An 18,126-nucleotide genomic window follows, 5' to 3' on the forward strand; every position below is an offset into this window, starting at 1 on the left:
GTGTAATTTGTTGGTCATCGTTTGTCATTATGTGATTTAGCGTACGGCAAGGTTGAATGTGATTGCCAAAGTTGAAGAATGATTATAGGGTCATTTGTCTGAGGGGATTTTTATCTTGTGCATTGGTGACTGGGGTCAGCTCATCCATTTCTAAAATACTATATCTCCCTCCTGGCCGGAAAGATTCATCTTAGCTGACTCTAATGTGCTCTCTTGGTGTCCCTCATAATTGCCACACAAGTGACTTGACACCATTTTGCTCCAGGGCATATTCGTTTAGACTTTTGGGTCTGTTCACTTACACATCCACCAAGTCAAAAATGAAACAAATAAATGCCGTTAGCAGAAGTGTCTCTTTAGCCTTCAGCGTGCAGTCTCTGCTCTTCTGTGTCCTGCTACTTTATAGCAACATGTAGCACCTCTTCAGTGGCTCGTCTCTACCAATTTTCTTACACTCAAACTTCAACCCCTGCCTAACAACTCTCCAACCATCCCGGGAAACCAGGCGCTGCCTCTCATTTTGACAAGCACATAGAAATTGACAAAAAGCCAAGTTGAAAAATGCCTCTGTCTGCTCTTTTCCCCTCCCTTATCCTCTCACTCTGTCAGCACCGGCGGAGTCTTGGAAATGGCTCTTTGAGTGACACAGGCCGGCTATGCCATTCGCCGTGTCAAATGGTGAAAGAGGGTGGAAAAGGAGGTGGAGACAAATGATGATGGCCTGGCCATGATGGTGCCGCGCCCCCTCTAGCTCTCACCCGCCATCTTTTACCCTCAGGTCGTTGAGGTCCAAATAACATTGCTGCAGTGCCAGTAGGCGTAGAGACGGACCACGATGGAATGCTTTTCTCCCTCTGAATCGAAATACAGATGAATCTAATCTTGTTTTCATTATGTGCCCAGTTTTTCTCTTGGAAATGTTTTCGTCTGAATCTTAGCCTGACGCGGCTTCTGGTCAGTCAGACCGTCCAACGCACGGAACACGTCCAACTGCTCCCCGTCCTCTTCAGCGACTGCAGTATGTGCAGTGAAGTGTCTGTGTAGCGATCATGTAATCCCATGGTCTGTTAAGTCTTTTCCGCCACAAAATACTTTCTCAATTCTATTATAAAAGAAAAAAATCAATCCATAAAGATGCAGTAAGTGGAGCATGAGTGAGAAAACAGCATCTCGTGTCTCTGATAGAGTAGGACTATTATTTCAGTTTAGCTTTACGTCTGCTTCCCCAACATTACGGTTAATTGTAGCCACCCAATTCCCAGCAAGCCCAGACAGATATTCTGACTGGTGACTAGTGAGAATAAAACATTGCTTCTTTGTCCCCATATCTTTGTAGCTTTCTTCCTGCTCAGTGATTGCAAACTAATGGCGAGGCTTTATTGGTTATGTACTCAAAGGTGTATGTGTAAATGGATCTGCTGGAAAGCAACGCTGTCGTTGTCAGAGCTAATGTGGCCTAATGCCTTTTCCAATGGTTTCGACCAATCCGAAATGTGCTCAATGTGGCTTGACTGCTCTCACCAAGCCATTGTGGCTTCAGGCTGCGATTTGGATTCATCCCTCCCACTGCCTTTTGACGCCCCAGGGCCTCAAGAAGCTGTGCGTCTCTGCTTAGAACACATTGTTCCCTATAGAACTAAGAAGGAGATGCTCAAAAATCAAATTACGGCGTCCATTCCAATGAGTCCAATGCTGCGATTGTTTCTTTTTACTTTGCCCCCTTTTTCTATTTCCTTTTTAATCTGTAGTCTCAAGGTTGTGTTTCGAAGTAATAACTTTCACAGAGCTTTGTGGCATTTGTTTTTAACAGCTATTCGATAACCTACCAATCCAATTTATGTTTTCCCCACCACCACCCAGTTAAGGACAAATTATATGATATTAGTAATATTACAAATGTAGCTCAATATTCATCGACCAGCATGCCATGTCACCCCTCTCTTAAAAATTAGATGGAGTGTAGTTATTGCCGTTATTGATTTTAATAACCAGGCTGTTGAGTCCCAATACACTGTCTAGGCCTTGCTCAGCTACTTCCTGGGCTGTTGGGTGGCTGTAGTGCTTTGATCTGGATCAGGAAGGATCCATAAACTCATTTAACTACAGGTTTAGGATGATTAGGTTTGCTGACTCCTGCACTTTTACGTATTTGACTTGACACGCTCTCAGACACGTGTGCGCTTTGTACCCATTCTTCTCTCCAACCTACTTAACCATGGATACATGTATAAATAGGTCACATTCACGACTAGGAGACTTCAGGTAAATGGTGTGAATAAGAGGCCCATGAGAGGTACTGTGAGTTTCTCGAAGCCTCATCATAATGGAGGTTTAGTCTTCCTATGTCACGGTAGCTTGAGGTTCCCATATAGTAGCTCTTGGATTTACTACTACAGAGGACCACAGGGAAAAATGGTGGAGAAATCATGCTGTTGGGATTTTCAGTTTTCTCAACAACCCCCCTGTTGCTGCCAGAGTGAATACAGTTTAGTCTCGGCTTGAAAGGCTGGTGATGCCAAGATACAATAACAGATTCAAAGACTTGCAGGTGGCAGTGACAGAGCATTTTGTCTTCCTTTAGCTTCAACCCAGAGAAATACGGAGCCTTCTCTTTTCCAACCTAACTCTGTCTTGTCAAAATGTAGAGAGAAAACATAAATTATGTATTGTAGAAGAAACCTTCATTGACGGGCGTTAGGCAGGTTTAATGGTGGGGATCATGTTGTTTGCCTGACCATTAATTACCATTGGAGAATCTGTTTGACTTTTCTCCAACCCGCCGTTGACGTTGATGCATGGGACACCCTGAGTCACATTGATCATGTAGGGTCTCTGCACACATGAGGAGACAAAACAACACACCCTGCTCTGTGTGCATGTGAATTGTTGCATGGGTGATTCAGTAATGTGCTTTTTTTTCCCTATGGAAGCGTGAATTGAAAAGTCTTTGCGATAGTTTGGACCAAAATCAACCTACTCCTCCTAAAAGCTGAGGTAAAGCTCATAAATACTAGTTATGGTAAAAGATTTGCTTGTTCTTACAGTTGCTTCAGAGGGGGAAGCAGAACATGTGGGGAAGTAGTGCTGAGAGTCCCACAACAGCCCTGCCAGCCTATTGTTTAGACAGCCAGATTGAGACACTGTTCAGCTCTGCAGTGAGCGATGTGGAGGGCAGTGTCCTGCTGGGGTGAGGCCCACCCCCCCTTTTAACAGTACACTAGCTCTGCCTCTGTGAAAGCTGTGCTCTACGCCATGATTTGATTCTCTTCTCCTTCTATTCATGCACGATGCGTCCAAAACATGTCATTTTGTAAATATTTTATATGCTTTGTGAACAACTTGATGAAGTAATCCCGTCGCTCTCTCGATCATCAGTCTGGTGTCTTTACTCTCCAACACTAGCTGCAGCTTTTCTACTCGTGAAGATTATTTTTAATTACAGGCCCCATTAACAGGCTATTTACATTCCTGTCTGATCTATGCCATTAAGAGATCAATAGTGCTTTGTTTAATTCATCCATTTATTTTGTCCTATCACCGTCTCTACTTTTTTTTTTTTTTTTTTTTTTTTTTATAGGTGATCTATATTTATGGATTCCTTCTGGAACGGATTGGCCTTTCCCTCTGCCAAATCGAGCCCAGTGACATGCTAACACATTTAGTCATTTTATATACAGGCATTCCTGATGTGAAGCGATGAGAGGTGTGCAGCACTTAAGTGGCGCCCTTTGTTAGAGTTTTGTCTGTTTATCAGTCGGATGTCAGGTAACCACACTTAAAGCGCCTATTATCATAATCAGATAGCTAATGTTTATTTTGAAGGATTTAGCGCGCGCCCCTGGTTTCCCGTTCATGCTGAGCCGCTGTATTCCATTAACAGCAGTTTATGGACCTTAGTAATGGCCCTGCTCGCTTGATAATGGGCTGTGGGATGATTTTTAGAGGCGGTACAACTGCATGTTGCTTATGTGTGCTTTTTTTGGCACTCGGGCCTTAACAGTGTGAGTGTTTGAATATTTACTTGCAGCAACTGCTCAGATTTTAATCTTCCCCTTTTGTGAGCAAAGATTATACAGCACATATTTTATAATGTGGACCTCACAAATGTGTGACAGCCCCACAGACATGAGACTCTTCTTCTGTCCATTACAAATCCATCAGATCCACGCACAAAAAAATAAATTAATATCTCTCTTACCTTCACATACACACACATTATAGGATCAGCGTGGAGCCAAGTCATCTCCCCTTTACAAAGCTGTCAGTGCTGTCATAAACTCTGAAACGCTAATAGTGAATTAGTAGTAGTTGTCTGTTGTTTAGTTGGCTGCTTTCCCATTTGTCATCCTTGACACTTTGATTAAGTTTACAGTTTCTGGCATTAATTATCTCCGCCTAACACGAACACCTTCATGAGATATTGATTTCGCTCGGAATCTTATCAGAGCTGCGCTCGTACAGCTCGAGTGACGGTACAAATGTATCGTTGGAAGGCACCGGCGTGGCGTCTTCTTACAAAAATGATTCATACACGCCGGCGCGTGTGCCATCGTTGAGGGATGATGGACTTGTTGGATGAGGCCGCGCCTCGCTCCAAATGGAGTTTTCACACACGGCTGGGTTTAAGGCCGTGAAGCTGAACCATCAGTGCTCAGCCTGTGCTACTTGGATCCATATGTGCCCGAGAACAGGGCCGTCGTGGAGACATGAAGCCAGGACTAACCTAATAGAAACAAGATGACAATGTGAGAAGAGACATGAACGTCTCAACATGTTATGTCTTAGTTTAACAACCTACATACATGTGTGGAAGAGCAAACTGTAGCCCCCAATTAGGGAGCTCCCATTTTCTGCACAGCCCAGTGTCTTGGTCTAATGTGTCTTTAGCCATTTGACCTTTTGTGCTGTTATTAATAGGGAGCAACTTGCTGTACATTCACAAACCTGGTGCGTCTGACTTCACTGGGTCTGAATATAGGCTTATAACCTAAATGGTCTCATCTCCTGAGAGTTGGACATGCAAACATACTGTAGCCGAGACAAATAATTAATTAGAGATTATTTAATGCTGCGTTTTGTAAGTAATGTTTTACAAATTACCCAGGGTTCGGCCTTTTTAAATGACTTGGAATAGAGATGGCCTGCCCAACTTTGCTCCGTTTCAGGTATCATTCATCACTCGGATGAGACACCTTCACATCACGGCTTCAATCTCCTCCAAGCCTTGGTTTGATAAAGGGCTTATTCTGCTGAGTGAGTAGAGCTGTTGGTGGGAGTGCCTTTCGTTTTTGTTTCTTTCTCTGTCTGACATTTTTTTCTTTGTTTGTCTCACTTGTTTCGTGTGAGTCAGAGTGATGAGTGAGACGAGCACAACATAGTATGACTGAGATGGAGAAAAATACCGATGCTGGTCCTCTGTTACTTTGTCATGTCTGCTGTGTGCTCACATCCTCTCTTACACACACACACAGACACACAGACACAGACACACACACACACACACACACACACACACACACACACACACACACACACACACACACACACACACACACACACACACACACACACACACACACACACCCTGCTGTATCAGCGTGACCATTACTTACACACAAGGTGTGTTGACTCATGAGCACATATATAAATATTATCCCCTGCCTCATTGACTTGCTTCGTAAGATCATTTCAAGATATCTTTGCTTTTTGATGATGCATACAGGATCGACGAGAGCCCAGACAGGAGCGCAGCGCAGCAGCCGCTTCCTCTTTGCATAATGCCACTGAATAGAGACACGCCAGCACTTCTCCACCTGCCTGTTGCCTCGTTTTCACGAGGCATTTGCACATTACCGGGGCCTCTATGACAAGCGCGCACACTTTCTCACCCTCTCGGTCACTCGTTCGCTCGCGCGCGAACACCCGCAGTCTAGACTGCACATTTAAATGCTCGGTGGCAGCTGTCAAAGCGTCGGCCTTTACGCTTTTACGACCAGAACTGATAATTTGACTCATACCAGCCTAAATCTCCGCGGTGATAACTGTGATCTTGGTAATTGGAATATGCAGTAAAACAGATTTAAGTGGTGGCAGAGGTGCTGACAGTGATGATTGAAAGCACTGACTGAGGGATTAATCCTGTGCCTTGCATTTTTATATATTTACGCTGCTAGCTTCCCTCGGTGAGAGAATAGACTGGCACATAATGCACGCACGCACGCAGCAGTCTGTGATGAAGCTAAAGTTTACATTTTATCTACATTTTACCCCCCCACAGGAAATCCCTCAGCCTGTGTCATTTTCTCTTAGTGCTTGGTTGAGCTCTGACATGACGTGTCACCAACTGTGGCCTTTTTTTTTGTTGTTTTTGCTCACCTGCAAACAGCTAAGTGAATTAAATCTGCTTCAGTTTTAAAACATGCCCTTGGGCCGGGTTTCACTTCAGTGGTACCAAATGGCTTTGTCTTTTCCGCTGGTGAAAGGCCACGCATGTATATGCGCCCGCACACACACGCGCGGCTCTGTGTGTTAGTGTGTATGCGTATTCAGTCTTTTTCTCTTTTCCATCCACTGTGTCGACACAATCCCAGCGTTTATGAGATTACCAGAGCCCATTTGTGTTCCGGCGGGAGCCATCTTGGCTCAGAGGAGGCCTCCACTGGGAACCATCTGGGCTCTACTCAAAGTAGTTTCCACACCGCCTCCTCTGTCCTCTCCACATTGTGACCAAAGCTGTTTACTTTAAAGGAAGGAGGAAATCAAATTCTGTGATTGTGTATTTGTCAGTTGGATCAAGCGCCTCTGCAAAGGTTGCAGAGCACAGAAAAGGCAGAAGCAGCACGTCATTGTGTGGTCCGTTCCGATCTGAGCGTTGTACCATAGATTGCGGCGCTCCCTTCCCTCCCCTGCCCATCACCCCTAATGAAAGCATGATTGATTTGACCTCTTCCTGCTCTGTGATTTCTCTGTTTGTTCCATTTGTCACTTTCATGTATGGTAGTTGCTTCATGGGTGGGAGAATTATATTTTCTAGAGGGAAATAGAGGTGTGGAGATATAATGTCCCTTTGACGTCAGCACAGAGAAAAGGTGTAAGACTTCAAATTCAATCAACCATAATGACGCAAACAATTAAAGTAGACATCTTGAATGTGTAATTCTTCCCAGTTGAGCTTTGATCCCATCCTTTTGTGTGGTGATGTTTCGTATGCTCTGATTTTGTGGCGTAGATTGTGGTATTGTTTAATTCAAGCAACTATTCTTTGACCTCACTCGCTGTAGTAAAAGGGAGATGTTGCCATAAATGGGTCGTCGAAAGGCGAACACTCGAGCCAACAAAGGCAGCTAGAGTTGCCTTTGTTTTCTGTGATGATAATAAGCAGCCCGTGCTTTCATGAAATTTAACTTTGCAAACTTTGTTCTAATTTTATAACACCTTTTGGAATAGATTCTAAGAGCTGGGCTTCTTCTTTCTTCACAGAAGGTCAGTGGCTGCACCAATCAGTGTAAACAGCTACTAGTCGACTTTGTAGTTTCCCACCAATTTGGACTTTTTCCCAGCTTGAAGTGTTGATTCTAGTTGTTGGTGCCGTTTTATTTTAGTTTTACATTCGCTGCCTCGGTGGCAGTTCATAACGGTTCTGGTACTCGCCTTTTTCTAGCACTTGCCAACATCCACATTTGACATTTGGGTGCTTCGAGAGCCAGTGGTGCTCTAATAGCACAGTTATGTAACTGCTTCTGCACTTGGAGACAAAGAGAGATAAAATGGGTGTGTGTATCTAATTTAACAGAGAGGAAGCAAGGAGAAGCAGAAAATCTGGCCGTAAGTGATGCATTGTTCATGTTAGATGGTTTGATGGTTTAATCCCAATAAGTGGTTTCAGACGTTAAAAACATTACATTGTCAATACTACGGAATATGCATAGATTGCTGACTTTTGCACAACAAGGCAAAGCAGTTTGGAAACTTAATTCCTCTCTCTGTAAGCAGCTTAGGTCTCGGTCTCTTGACTCCTTATCATTTTTAGCACCACCCCCCTCACTTCCTCACCAAAGCTTTAGACATAGCAAAAACCAAAGAATTTTTTTTTTCTTGCGTGTTTTTATCCGTCACATATGAAACAAACTAATAATTTGACAATGTACATTAATGGGCAGAACTTGGTTATGGTCGGTTGTAGGCAATGCTTTGTCAGAAGGGTCAGCTGCTCCACTGAGCTCATTTGTTAATGAAAGGAAAATTCAGCTTCAGCGTCACCAATCGCAAATGATATGCGTTTTAAAAAGGTAGGTTGCCAATATTTGGAGTCCTAATCAGGTTGAAGTGCATATGCAACACTAATTAAAGATGCTTCAGCTGATTGTACAGGTCTTGTGATTTTTCACAGTTAAGAGCTGTGTAATTTCCAAACAGAGACAAGAATTGCTTCCATTGAGCTTCTGACAGTGATGTCTAATTGAAAATGTCAAGGAAATTTAGGCCAAGGGGCCACTGCTGGGTTTTGTCTGCCCTGACTGTGCAGAACAGACACCACTGACTGGGAAATGCACAGCAGAAGAATGAAACAGGATCTCTGTGTGTGTGCCACCTAATCAATAGAGAGCTCACGGGCCTCCATTGATGTGTCTATTTAACAGTGGTGTCTGCTCAGAGGACCCCCTTCACTTAATTGCTGTAATGGAATCTCTAACCTAATCTTGGATGCAGAATATTAACTGAACGCCTTCTCCTCCTCCCCTCTGTTTCCGTTCCAGGTGGAAGTGGAAGTGGAGAGCATGGACAAAGCAGGGAACTTCATTGGCTGGCTGCACATTGAGGGTGTGAACCTGTCCGTGGCCCTCGTCGAAAACGCGCTGTCCAAGGTCCACTTTACAGCCGAGCGCAGCTCCTACTACAAAACCCTGGTCTCAGCAGAGGAGACGTGCCGACAGAAAAAGGAAAAGGTAAGAAAGGACCTCTGCACTGCAGGAACTGCAAAGCGTGTACAACCTAGAGGATGACGTCACTCTAAATATGAAATGTTTATTTGTAAGTTCTACACCAACAACAATTCAGTAAAGACTTAGGATGTAATGCAGATAATCTGCATTACATCTACAGTACAGTCATCTTTACCTGAGACGAATTTGACCTGGAAAATCAACACAAATCTCCTCAAATGTATCTGTAGCATTTGGTGCAACACATTTAGAGTTGCACAACTGGAAGGAATCCACAGCTACAGTTGAGAGCAGCCACTTATTTTCTGTTATCATTTGAAGCTTGCTTTCCTCAACGGGAGTCTTTTGATGGATGGAGGCCTCTCTCACACTGATCCTGATCTCACCCTGCATTTTCATTATGGCTCCGCGAGCCACCCCTGCCAGATGCATAAAGTGCCAGGCCAGCTGTCATCCTTGTCCTCCTGCTCTTTATCTGTGTAACTTATTTCATCTACTCTCTCGTTATTTCTTCCTGCACTCATTTCTGCCTATTTGGGTCTTTTAGGAAACTCAAAGGCCCCGTATAAATGTGACATATTGCTGGAGCTAGCAGGGAGGAATGTCCCTTTTCTCTGCTGTCTCCTCTCCCTCGTATTCTTCTACCCTACTGTTTGCTGACCTCCACTCTGTCATTCAAAAAGCGAAACGTTGCCTGCGATGTGAATGCCGTGTTAGATTTAGCTGCTGCAGAAAGGCACGCTCCCCTCCCGCCTCCAGCGTTGAGACAGATTGACTTTCACCACAAGGCTTTGACTTGAGCTAACCTGAGTGCGGACAGGGGCTGAGAGGAACGGACAGACGCTGAGCATGTTTGATGTTGGCCTGCCACAGGCGCACAGGTACACAGATCAGCCACAGCCTGATGGAGTATGTAGGGGAACACAGAGCAGCGAGTTGCTGGTGTAAATGCATACTATGCAACTTGAAGACAGATGGGGTGGGACTTGGTGTTTTAATTAACCCTCAGAGACCATCTTAAAGCTACGAGCTTGACTTTTTCGGCCCTCCCTTTAGAAGCTGCGGCAGGTCTGTCTGTGCGTGTAGGCGGAGGCTGGGTAGGAAGCCTTGCATCCCCTCCCGCCCCCTCCTCCGCCTTGGCCTCTCTAGTGTCCCTACGGCTGTAGAAGCGGAAGGCATCAGTGTTACTGCTGTGTCAGGTGTCCCTACAAGAAAACAAGGCTGTTGTAATGAAGTGGACACACACACTCATTAAAGAAAAGTTTGCGTTGGTGGCCCAGTGGGAACGCGGGACAACAAGGGGGGATTTAGGCTTGCTGCAGAAGCATCCTGGACCAAAACTGCTTAGTTGGAGTGACTCAAGTAAATGCGCTTTTGCTACAATGAGACCAATGGGACAAAGTGATTGTGTTCTGAATGAAGTATTCCAAGGGGTTTGGAAAAAAAAGCCCTTTCTGGAGCTCAGCATGTTTTGATCTTGCACATCAGCATCTCTTGGGACAATATTTTGAAGAGCAAAAACCCAGTTCTCCTCGCGTACGAGCCTCAAGCTGTGGTCCTAAGCACATTTGGAATTCTCTTCTCATCTGCATTTATTCACGGATAAGCTACTGTTCACACAAATCTGTGTGTCACCCTGTCAGAACCTATTGTCACACGTTCGGTGCTGACATTTCTATGATCTGTCTGGCAGATGGACCCAGATCGCTGCATAAACCTAATTCATAATATTTTACAATGAGTTGGCTGGTGCCAAGTAATACACATGCCCTGCTTTTCCACTGCTTGGTTCTGGATTGCAACATTGTGTTTGCTATTTAGATTGGGTAGAAAAGCATGTTCTTGCTTACTAGACATTTTGGTATTGTAGTAGAAGACAGCTTGTTCGCAGCTTATTCCTGTGACGCCCCACTCTTCCTGTGCGATAATTGAGGGAAAAGAAATTGACAAAACAACAGCAGTTTGGCTCGAAGTGTACTGAAAGCCACCGTTTTAATTGTGGAAACATTGGCTGTAGCAATCACTTAAGTTCCACTAAAAAGGAACAGATGTGGTTTGTTAATATTTGGTTTTGCCTCAAGGGGCTTTTCGCAGAACTCAGAAACAAATAAAACAAATTAAATACTCTGAAATTGGGAGTTAGCGTAATGAGAATGAAATTAGTTGATACCTTTTAAAGCTCTTGTTACTTCTTCAAGTTTAGGGCTTTTAGCCAGTATTGACAGGATTAAAGTCTGTTGAAAAGAAAAGCAAACATGAAAGGAAGTGGAGTGGCCTGACTGTGAATAGCACGACAAATGAGCCTGTTACAACAGTGTGCTATCAGGGCTGAGCATTTATTTATTGGGGGTAATTACCCAACCTTGACAGAGACACACTCCGATGGACCTTCTGTTTGGTAGAAAGAGACGGAGGAAATGACAAACCCTGTTAAAGATATTTCATATCATGGGAGTCTCGTCTTTTAATCATCACTAGCCTTTTGTCTTCAATCCTGCTCAGCGTCTTCACAAGCCGACTCTCCTTTTCTTCTCTGCTTCTTATTTCTCCTTGAACTAACAATCTTGATTTTTTTTCTTATTAGCCAAATTAGTGTGATCCCCTTTGCCACATTACAGTTCTGTGGTCTCAGTGAGTCAGGAACCTGTTCTTTGATGAGAAAAACATCTCCTGGAAGCACAAACCGAAGATCTAGTGCTGCCGTTCCCTATACTTCAGCCGTCCATCAGTGCCACTCGTCAAGGCACTTGAAGCGGCATCGTTTTGACATTGAACCTGGTGATGTGTCCTTGGCGCAGTCTTCGTGAGCTTTGAGTTGGACATACACAGTAGCCGGTCCGGCTGACGCGATCGTCACTGAATATCACACAATAAACACAAGTTGGAGGGTAACGAAATGGATTTGCGGTGAATGGCTGAGCAGCCTCACATGGAAGCTGCGATGCCTCTGGCTCCTTCTCTGGGGTTAAGTGGGTTGCCTCACAAGCCATACATAGTGAGCTGTAACCACTAAGCCCCGCCCCCAACCCACTCACCTTTTGTCTGTGCAGAAAGCGGCGTCTGAGCTGTGCATTCTCAGCAGTCAGCACATCTGGCCATGTTGACTTTATATGTCTTAACCAGAACAACTTCTATCCAGCCAGTTTTGAGGCAAAGCAAGATGGAGACAATGAGTCCGTGTGTGAAATGCTGATATTTCTTTGTTCGGTCTATGCAGAATTACATGCGGCCTGGTTTAGTTCCCCTGGATGGCAGTCCCTTTTTCCATTAATACCATGCTCAGTGCTTCCTTAAGCCCTGAAGCCATCGAAACGCTTTCATGGCTGCAATCTTTTTCTTTTTCCCTTCCCATTTTTCTTCAAATCACAGTGAAATAACCTGTGGCAGTCACCAGGCAATATCGTGGAAAAAAAGGCCTGGGATTAATATTAAAGTAGCTCATCTAAAGAGGCTTCAAGTCAAATGACAAAATAAATTTCACTCATTCTGTTGCTTAGTCGACCCATTGTTTCTCTAATGTCGGTGTGTTTTTGGCCAAATCCCTTCGCTGCTCCTGCAAATTATCTCCTCAACTTCAGCCATTTCAGTCTTGGCTGCCCGTACTCCAGAGATTTTAGGTGAACATGAAATCATTACTGTTTTTTTCCACGTCAATTGCATTAGGCCTTGTGAAGAATAAGGCCTTAATTGCTTTCAGTGGCAAATGGGATGATTGTCTCTCCGTTGGCGTTCTACTCACCCCTCTCTGTGTCTCCCATCCATGCTGACTGCTGTCATTGTTGCCATGAAGCAAATATGGTATCAGGACATGAACAAACATGACACACACAGTCATAGGACATGATTCAATTACAGACCAGGTTAGATGGATATGACCAGTCCACTTTAGAGGAGGCATGAATGAAGGCTAATGCCTGGCTAATAATAGATGAAAATGAATTGCCCAGCTGTGTTCCAGAGGACTTGAAATGCAAATTCTGCTTGGTCGAATAAAACAAAACCTTTTGTTCAAACTTTAAATCTTTCAAATCAAAATTGAGACGATGTTCTGTGGACTTTTGTTTGTTAATATTATTTGGTGCCAGGTCGATGTCATAGGGGTTCCTCTGGCTAGGAGTTCTACCGCTGCTCCTAATTTCATAACGAGTGGATTGGCATTTGCTTCTGTAATTTCTTGGCTTCGCGTGTACAGGATTCTTCCCTGTAGGCTGAAATGGAATAATGAGATAATGGAAAACAATTACAATGTATCTATCTGCAGCTTTGGGTGTATTCTTAGGGTCACGAGCATTCACAGCGTTTTCACATTTCCTCAATAGCTTTTTGGAACGGTTTCAGAGCAGGCCCCGCGCGGCTCGATTGGCTGTTTTTACACAATAGAGGTACTTTGTGTGGTCTTAGAGGGCAAAATCTAATCTTAATTTAATGAAGCTGGTCCTTTGCCAGTGTTGGTTTTAAAGATTGCGTTTGCTTTTTCTTCGTCCTGTTCATTTTTTTCGCTGCTGGAGATCTCGTTGCGTGCGTCTTGTAGGCCTTGAATAATGCAGGTGTTAAACTGCTGATTCAAGGTTCCTAAAGCGTCAGCATCCGCTACGTATTCACACATGTTGAGCCTTTAAGTCACATGATTGTATTCCCCTTATATTACACTGTTAAACTACCAGTGCTGCCACGGTGAATAGCATGGTGCAGTTTGATGACTGTAGCAGGCATTAGATTAAAGGAGTCAACAAGCTTTTGTGTCCAGATTCGGATGTTTTAATTGGAATGCTGACATCTTCTGCAGTTTGATCAAAGGTTTAGTAAGTACAGTGGAACTACGATTGTGTTTGTTAGCAGATATGTCATGTGAACATGAGGCTGTGTTTCACTATGCCATTATGTTTGTGTGTGAGTTGACTCCTCTCTTTGTCTTTCTTCTCAAACCCCTACCTCACAAAAGCAAAGAGCTGAGGGAGGCCTTTTTTTCTACAGTATGGCTCACAGATTACATAATATGATTCACTCTGCACTGTGTACACATCTGTGCACACACAGACTCGGCTGCAGATGGAGGGAGGCAGCGCACATGCACACACCATACTCTCACTGTCTCTTTCCTGCTTACTCAAACACCGTTTTGAGCATGTGCAGACAGTGCATACACATGCACACGCTCTCCAGGGATGTTGCCAGCCCTACCTCTCCATCCCTCCCCACTGTACACAGCGAGCTGGACCCTCGGTGCCCCGAGGCGGGGAGTCGGACAGGAAAAGATCAGCGAGCCCGGTGATGTGTGCGTTATTTACACCCCCTCCGTCTCTTTCCCTTTTCCACCCACTTCCATTCTGCAAACTCGGCACCCTGTCAGCTCCGCTTGCCATCACACCGACGTTCTTTCCATTTTTATCTGCTTCATTGTCCATCCGACACGCGGGCCGCGCGTACCAGCACATGGCGGTCACCTGCGCAGCAACTCGTTAGAACCGGCTTTGACCGAAAACCATGCGACGCACTCAGCGAAGCGGGTCCATCGCGGCTCTCGCACCTTCTGGATGCTGAATTATACATTCGTACGAGTCGCAGGATTACACAGGTTGACTCTGAAAATGTCATCAGCATAATGCGACCGGTAGGAGGACTTCACGGCGATCCCAGGGAGCTCTCGCACTCTGATCAGATGTTCTACTTGATGAAGCATGTGAGCAGGAAGTAACCCTTTCTGGGCTTTTGTAACAGTCGCAGCAGTAAACTTCTGATCGCTCCGCTTGTGTGTGCGTTTTCCTCCAACCGTACTCCCCTCCTGCGCATGTGCACGTATGCGTTTGAGTGGGTGACCTTGGCCGTGTGCTTTCACTTCTCCAGTCATGCACAGGATTCTTGCGAGCTCTTAGCTGGAGTCCTCAGGGGCAGGTTTGCGGCTGCCTCCGGTTTATCAGTGCAGAAGTAACTCGGGCCGTTCTTCCTGCAGCCGCACCCCCCAAAAACAAAACAAATAAATAAACCACACAGCACATCCACACTGTGGGTGAAGGTCTGGAAGTAGAAAAGGCGGTAATAAGGCACAGACTCAAATCTTTTCCCCTCATCTCATATTTCATGACTATATTTTGGTGACGTTCCATCTTTTTTTACTCCCCCCCTCTCTCCTCATGTCTGCCGATGAAAGCAAGTGTGAAGGGCGTGCGCTGACTGGAGCTGGGCCTGTGGATTACTTGTTTTCTCTCTTTTCCTGGTTTGTCCCCACTGGGACACTGTAAGGAGACACTTTTCCACTTGGTTTGCTCAGTACTGGTCGTGGCTGACTGCGTCCTACCTACTAGAATGAGTTCATGAAAGGCTGCCAGTGAGCCTTGAATTTTAATACGAGCATATTTGACCTCAGTCTGCAGAGCTTTGATTAGTCAGTCGAAGCAGAGGTTATTACATTGTGCAACAGCCCTTTATTGATGCGGTATTTACTTAAATATTGTCACAGATGTGTCCGTATTCACTGTGGGCCCTTATCCCTGAAAATAGTCCCTTTTGAAATGCGTTTTTGATATTCAGACCTTTTCTGTCACCACTTTAAATAGCTGAATACCATAAAGGTTAAAAGGCTTGAGGGATTACACAAACCTAAATGGTATTGTAAGTATTGGCCATGTGCTTTTATTATGAAGAGGAGCATCAGTCACGTGTTCCCTTGTGGATGTTGAACTACGTCCACACGTTGTTGCCCTGCTTCAGGTCTCCTCACTAATTGTTCCTGTTTAATCAGGTGAGGAACAACAACGGTGTAGTCTGTCGCATTGGCACTAAAAACAAGGCGCGTTACTCTCATTTACACACACTTTGACATTTTTTAGGGCCCGTGCTCGGAGCTATACTTAACTCCGTTTAATATGGGTCGGCAGAGAAACACCCCTCCCACAGTTTTCCCCTCCCTGCCTCCCTTGCTTCTCTCTGCTGTCTAATGACATGCTAAATATTTGTTTCTTGAGGGCACCATTTAAATGCTCTCTCTGCTCGGTGGGATATTCAAACCTTGTCCCATTTAATAAGTTTTATTAGTTCTGAGGCATTATGATAAGATGTCGGAGACAACGACCTCTAAATTGACTATGACATTTGCATTTAACACCTCTGACCTTCCTAAATATGCACTATTGTAATTATTATTGTGGCTGCTATTGCGGATGCTCCATTAAACCCACGTTCTTATAGTCTGAGTTGAGGCCATGCTACTTTTAGACAGAATGGGTAGAAACTCAGAGCAAGTGTGGAAGCTAACGCCTCATCAGTTCTCTTTATTAGCTGCTCGCAGACACAGAGCCTTCGACACATTGGCAGATTGGTCTTGGATGAGCAGCCAATTCCACTCCTAAATGCATCTGCTTATTCCTTTACCTCTGCTCACCTCATCTTGACTCCCCCACTGCTTTGTCATTTCCCCCCTTCGACTCCTCCGCTCACTCGTTTGCCCTTGCCTTGATACCGACAAAGTATAATCTTCATCTTTCTTATTCCATAGTCTTGTTTTTAATTTAACCCTCTTTGTCTATCAGCTCTCCCTGTTCCCCACTCCCCCACTCCAAGCCTGGAATTCAGCCTTGTCCTTATTACTCTCCCCTCACCCGCATACTCTCTAGTGCTTTCTGTGAGGAGAATACAAAGTGCATTGATTCATTAGCGTATTTTCTCTCTCCTACTGTCCTGTGATTTCCCGCAAGAGCACCCAAAAAGACGTTTAATTAAATGTGACACCTTTTTTTCCTGAATGTGTGTTTGATAGACAGATGCTGAGAGTTACAGTGCATTATTGCGCTTTCCTGTATTGTTTGTCTGTCATGCTCTACCAGCACACGGATCATATGAGCCACATTTCTGCCAACTGCAAATGGCTCTTCATGTCAGCTCATGTTTTATTTCCTGTGTCCGTGTCTTTAGTGGCCTGTCACTGTCGTAAAATAGGATTGTCCAGCAAAATAAGACCTGTTCCTGTGACCCTAGTTAAGTTATAAAATGCCAGCACATTGGCTTGTTGGATTGCCGTGAGCCATTGAACATGTTTGTTAGACCTTTAAAATACGAGGCCTTGATAGAAAATTGATGGGTCCCTTTTCACGGGCTGTCAACCTTGGAGTACAGTGACATGTGGAAAAACAAATAGATGTATAAATACTAGGATGAAGAGTGGAAGAGAAGTGGGATGCGAATTATTGCTGAATGGCTTTAAGGGCTGAAGGAATACTGCAGGCACCATAATCAGAGGGATAGTTTGTTCCGTCAGAATATTTGAAAACTGCAGACATTATGCATTTAATAGATGTATTGAGACCTAATTGTAAATAATTACACATTGTTGGCAAAGATCCAGCTTTGCCAGAGTCTTTGATGAAATCTTAAGCGGTCCCTCGTCATTTAGGTCGGCCCACTTTAACTCGATGTCCTGGCTGGCTTCCCTGCAGAAAACACTCTAAATGTAGAGAATGGGACCACTCTACTGGTTTTGGGACTGTGTTTTGTGCATTTTCTAGAGACTCTCCCGTCCTCTCTCTCTCTCTCATGCCTTGGGGGAGTGATGGTTACATAAACAGCTCTCGTCATTCCTGCATTTCTGATTCCCGCTGTTGCACCAGTCTCCTTTCAACCCCCCACTTTCTTTTTCTTTTACTTTCTATCTTTTTTTCTCTATATATGTATTGTTAGTAGAAATATATTTGAGTTCTGTCAGTATGTTACTATTTTACTTGGGGCATCCAACTAAAATATCCATCTGTGTCCTTAAACCTCACTGGCAAGTGACTCAGTTGATAAACAAGAAAAATGCAAGAACAGTCCGGTAAAATGTGTAATCATCGGGAAAACGATCAGGAGTCCTTCAGAAATAAATAGAAGCGAAATAGAGAGAACACCACCCTCAGAAATGATTGCCATGGCAACTGTGGTAACCTAGGGCATACTAGCTTGTTAATAAAAAATGATTAATAGCCTTTTAATTGCACATTACATACGTTGTAACAGGTAGTCCTGTCCCTAAATCACTCTGCTTTATAGCTTATTTCTTTACCCTTCATCCGGATCTTGGGCATCTAAGGTTTTCTGTAATTGTCAGTGATCAGACCGGGAGTTTGCTCCTGTGGACAATAATCCGCTTGAGTTGATAAGCAGATCCTGCAGAGGAAGTATGAAGGGAACGACAGAGGGCAGAAGGGGCAGGTTT

At 44.4% G+C, this 18,126-nt stretch overlaps 1 protein-coding gene across 1 annotated transcript in view; it reads left to right on the top strand.

Annotated features, from left to right (window-relative positions):
- The window catches only part of snd1 (staphylococcal nuclease and tudor domain containing 1), a 119,797-nt gene that overhangs the window by 68,980 nt on the left and 32,691 nt on the right, over positions 1–18,126 (top strand). The window contains exon 17 of the mRNA XM_029163567.3: positions 8,757–8,945. Within this exon, the coding sequence (XP_029019400.1) occupies positions 8,757–8,945 (189 nt within the window). The remainder of the gene's footprint in view (positions 1–8,756; positions 8,946–18,126) is intronic.

The sequence above is a fragment of the Betta splendens genome, chromosome 9, assembly GCF_900634795.4.
Source record: "Betta splendens chromosome 9, fBetSpl5.4, whole genome shotgun sequence".
NCBI lineage: Eukaryota > Metazoa > Chordata > Actinopteri > Anabantiformes > Osphronemidae > Betta > Betta splendens.